Source organism: Apaloderma vittatum, unplaced genomic scaffold, assembly GCF_000703405.1.
Source record: "Apaloderma vittatum isolate BGI_N311 unplaced genomic scaffold, ASM70340v1 Scaffold37793, whole genome shotgun sequence".
Lineage (NCBI taxonomy): Eukaryota > Metazoa > Chordata > Aves > Trogoniformes > Trogonidae > Apaloderma > Apaloderma vittatum.
The window spans coordinates 182-3,928 of NW_009707053.1; the positions used below are offsets into that span (position 1 = coordinate 182).

General features: G+C 41.1%; 1 protein-coding gene across 1 annotated transcript; it reads left to right on the forward strand.

The window, feature by feature from the left end:
* Window positions 1-428: 428 nt before the first annotated feature.
* RPS20 (ribosomal protein S20) lies at window positions 429-1,959 on the forward strand (the record flags this gene model as incomplete). The annotated part of the gene is made up of 3 exons (XM_009866029.1): window positions 429-528; window positions 1,252-1,325; window positions 1,739-1,959. Coding segments are annotated over 3 exons (357 nt in total), but the record flags the coding sequence as incomplete, so codon positions are not given.
* Between the last annotated feature and the right edge of the window lie 1,788 nt (window positions 1,960-3,747).

Genomic DNA, 3,747 nt, shown 5'->3' on the forward strand with positions numbered 1-3,747 from the left:
TCCTCGTTTAAGCTGTCGCTGTTTCGTTGCTGTCTTTGTTACTTAATTCCTAGTGAGGTCAAGTTGTAAGATATGTGAAATGTGTTTTATTTTGAGGATAAGGAGTAGTGGTGACCGGACAGCCTGCCTGCATGTAGGAAAACCAGGGAGGGATGTGCTTGCAGCCTCTCACCGTGGGATGCAGTTAGAGACTAAAAAATTGCTTTTCCTCAGAGCAGTCAGGGCTCAGTTAGGACTTTGCCCTTTCTTTCTGTTCCTACTAGTTCTCTTCCATGCCACCACCCTCCTGTTTGGGTATGTCGTCTAGTCAGTAGAATAAAATAGTCCTGTAGGTGAATCGTTCTTTATGCTCTAGAAGTCTGTTTTTAAGAGGCTGTGGATAATGGTATCGACCGCAGTGTCTGATATTTGTAACTTCAATGTTTCAGGCGTTTAAAGATACTGGCAAAGCACCTGTGGAACAAGAGGTAGCAATTCATCGCATTAGGATTACTTTGACAAGTCGCAATGTAAAATCACTTGAGAAGGGTGAGTGATGCTTTAACTGACATAGCTTGATAAGTAGTGAGTGATAGGATATAATGCATTGCAGAACAGAATGTATGGAAAGCAGGTGTAATTAAAGATGTTACTGTTTGCCTGTTTGTATGTGACTTGGCTAATAAAGTCAACCCAAACACCGACAAGTAGCTTCTAATTTAATTTTTAATGGAAACTGGTGTTCTGGGTTTTCCATCATGCTGAAAACTTCATGTCGTAATGACAAATGTAACAGAGTGTGGCTTCTTCCCTTTAGTTCTTGTGGGGGTTTTGGTTTTCACTATTTGAATGTATAAGAGCTGAAAGGCAGCGGTTTCTTGATATTCTGTCACTCTTCTTAGGAAGAGTTTGGTTTAGAAGTTTTAACATTCTTTAAGAAGTTATTTGATCTTGTTTAGGAACTGAGTTTGCCAGTGTTCTGATCATACAATATAAATGTCGTAGAATCACTGTTTGATGCAGGGTCTTCAGGCTGATAACAACAAATACAGCTGAAACTTGTAGTGATGGCTTTTGCTTACTGCTCTAACAGGATTTTGCTGACCATGGTGCAGTGCTTCCACGTGTATGTAGTTGGCTATGAGGATAACTGTTAAAATGAATGGCAATGATCACTTCATACGCTATTCTGAGCCAACTTCTTGTCTGAAATCTTTGCTTAAGAAAGCAAGCAAAAATACAAACCTAATCCATTTTTTATTTTTTTTTCAGTCTGTGCTGACTTGATCAGAGGTGCTAAGGAAAAAAACCTGAAGGTCAAGGGACCTGTTCGCATGCCCACCAAGGTACTGTTTTCCTGTCTTTAAAGCTTGTTTATTTTTCTGCAAATGTGTGCTTAAAAGATCTTTTTTTTAAAAATGAAAAGGTTGGGATGAAAAAGCAGTACTACTAAACTGAGGGTGACCCAGTGTAAACAGATAATGACTTCACAAGTTGCTTTGATGTCAAGGCAGCCGTTCAGTGCAAAACATGTTGAACATGGAAGCAGTTTTTCTACCCTTCAGTTTATTTTAATTGTGATTTATTATGTTTTTAATTGAATATAGGGAAGGAGTGTTTACATCAGTAGCATGTAACCTAAGAAGTAACTTTCCATTGGCATAGATACCAAACAGTCATTTTAGGTGGATTGATTTGACTGTAGATTAGTCTTCTCTATGCATTAACTAAATACCCCGTGTTTATGGTTTTTCTTCAGACTCTGCGAATCACTACCAGGAAGACGCCTTGTGGTGAAGGTTCTAAGACCTGGGATCGTTTCCAAATGCGTATTCATAAGCGGCTCATTGACTTACACAGCCCTTCTGAGATCGTGAAGCAGATCACTTCCATCAGCATTGAACCAGGTGTAGAAGTTGAAGTTACTATTGCCGATGCCTAAATGATGGCCATCGTTGAATAAAGTTGATTTACAAATTTCCATCACTCTTTGTTTTCATATGCGTGCCAAGAATCTGGGGTAGCCCTGTGATGATTTTCACGAAGAAGGAGAACAGAGATTGTAATGCTATGTGAGAGGATTGTATGATATTTAAGGAACAGTGTGCCAGTTGTAAACATCAGGAAGATGAAACTTGGGCGTCATAGATTCGTTGGAGGTTGGTGACTATGGACGTGCAGCACTTCCATTGTTAAAAATATGTTTTCCTTAAAGGGTTTAACTTTGGCTGAAAACTTAGTTATACCCAGAGAAGCAGTAGCATTAAACGTGATGTTTAGTAAATCTGTAGTTTTTGCTATGCAAAGCTGAACTAGCACTTGGCTTACTTGGCTTTTTTTTTTCTCTCGTGCTTTTCACAGTCAAAGGATCCTGAGGATGTTGGTTACAAAACTTTGTAATTTGTGGTCAGTACATCCATTTCAGCAAGTTCTTTCCTTTGACTTGCATGTAGAGTCACAAAACGAACTCGTGGAACTCTCTAGTTGTCTTTCGAGGTTTAGATTTCCATGGATTTGAATATTGAAGGTAATATTAAAGGTAAGCTTCCTATGTAAAGGGGTAAACCAGCCGTTTTCATTGCTGCTGCTCAGGCCTCTCAGGTTTAGTGGTGAGGTTTTTTTAATTCTGCAAACTAATCCTTAAAGGAACTGTGATTAATTATTAAACCAACAAGACATAAAAGCCCTCACTTAAATGAAAGAACGCTGTTTCATTTCATCCACATAAGGTTGGGTTGCCGCTTCTGCTTCAGGCGCAGGAGAGAACTCTAGTTCTAATAAAACCAGCAGAAGTATGGAGCTTGAGGTATTTGCCAATACCTAAAACTGTCCAGAGCTTGAGCTTTCTTACTCAAGGGATTTAAGAGTCCTTCATCTGCCTGCTTGCCTTAATTTCAAGTGTAAAGCCTTGGAAGGATTCTGTCCCTCTTATTAGCAGGCTCAAGAGCTTTCATAGAAGGGAGAGGTGAAAGACTTTGTTGCTTTTACACATGCAGATTAGGACAAGCCTGCTTCCTTGCGAAACATCAAAGAACCATGACCAGAGAAAAAAAACAACTGTCTTCTTGAGCTAGTTTGGGTGAACTTTCACCCAAAGTAGTTTTCTCTGCTTTACCCAGTAGCCTTCTGACTGAAAGCACTTGGAGGCATCTAGGGAGGGCTGGCTGGCTTTGACATAATTTCTGTCTTTGCTGTTGGTCAAAACCTATCTCTATGAAGTAGCTTTTTATCGTCTTGCAGCTCACTTTCCACTTAAAACATACCTGAATGGCCTGAAGTCCCATCTGTGTTTTTTGAGCAGCTGTGACTTTTTTAGAACAGGTTTTCTGTGCCCTATTTCCTGCTTCTTCACCTGCCTCCAACTTGCTCATGAGGACAAATACAACTTCACCTTTGCGTCTTTGGGTCTTGCACTTCGTGGGGCTAAGACTGTCTTCCCTGCTCTCTGAATGGACCGGCTCATCCTTGAGGGTTTTCCACCCTTCACCAGACAAGCGGGCCGCTTGCCTTGCTCTCCGGTGGAGTTCCTTCGTGGGGCTCCTCGCGGCACCACTGCCTGCTTGGCCTGTCCCGGTCCGGCCTTTGTAGAACTTGAACATTTGGTGATTTATTTGTTTCCTACTCAGTCTGTGACAATACCGCGTAGTGTCGAAACGGTTATGTAACACCCATAATCACTTTTATATAACCGTTTTGATGGAAATATTTAGGTATCTGCGTCTTCTGTGCGTCTGTCCCCTGGTCGCCCAGCACAGGACACCCCTCCTG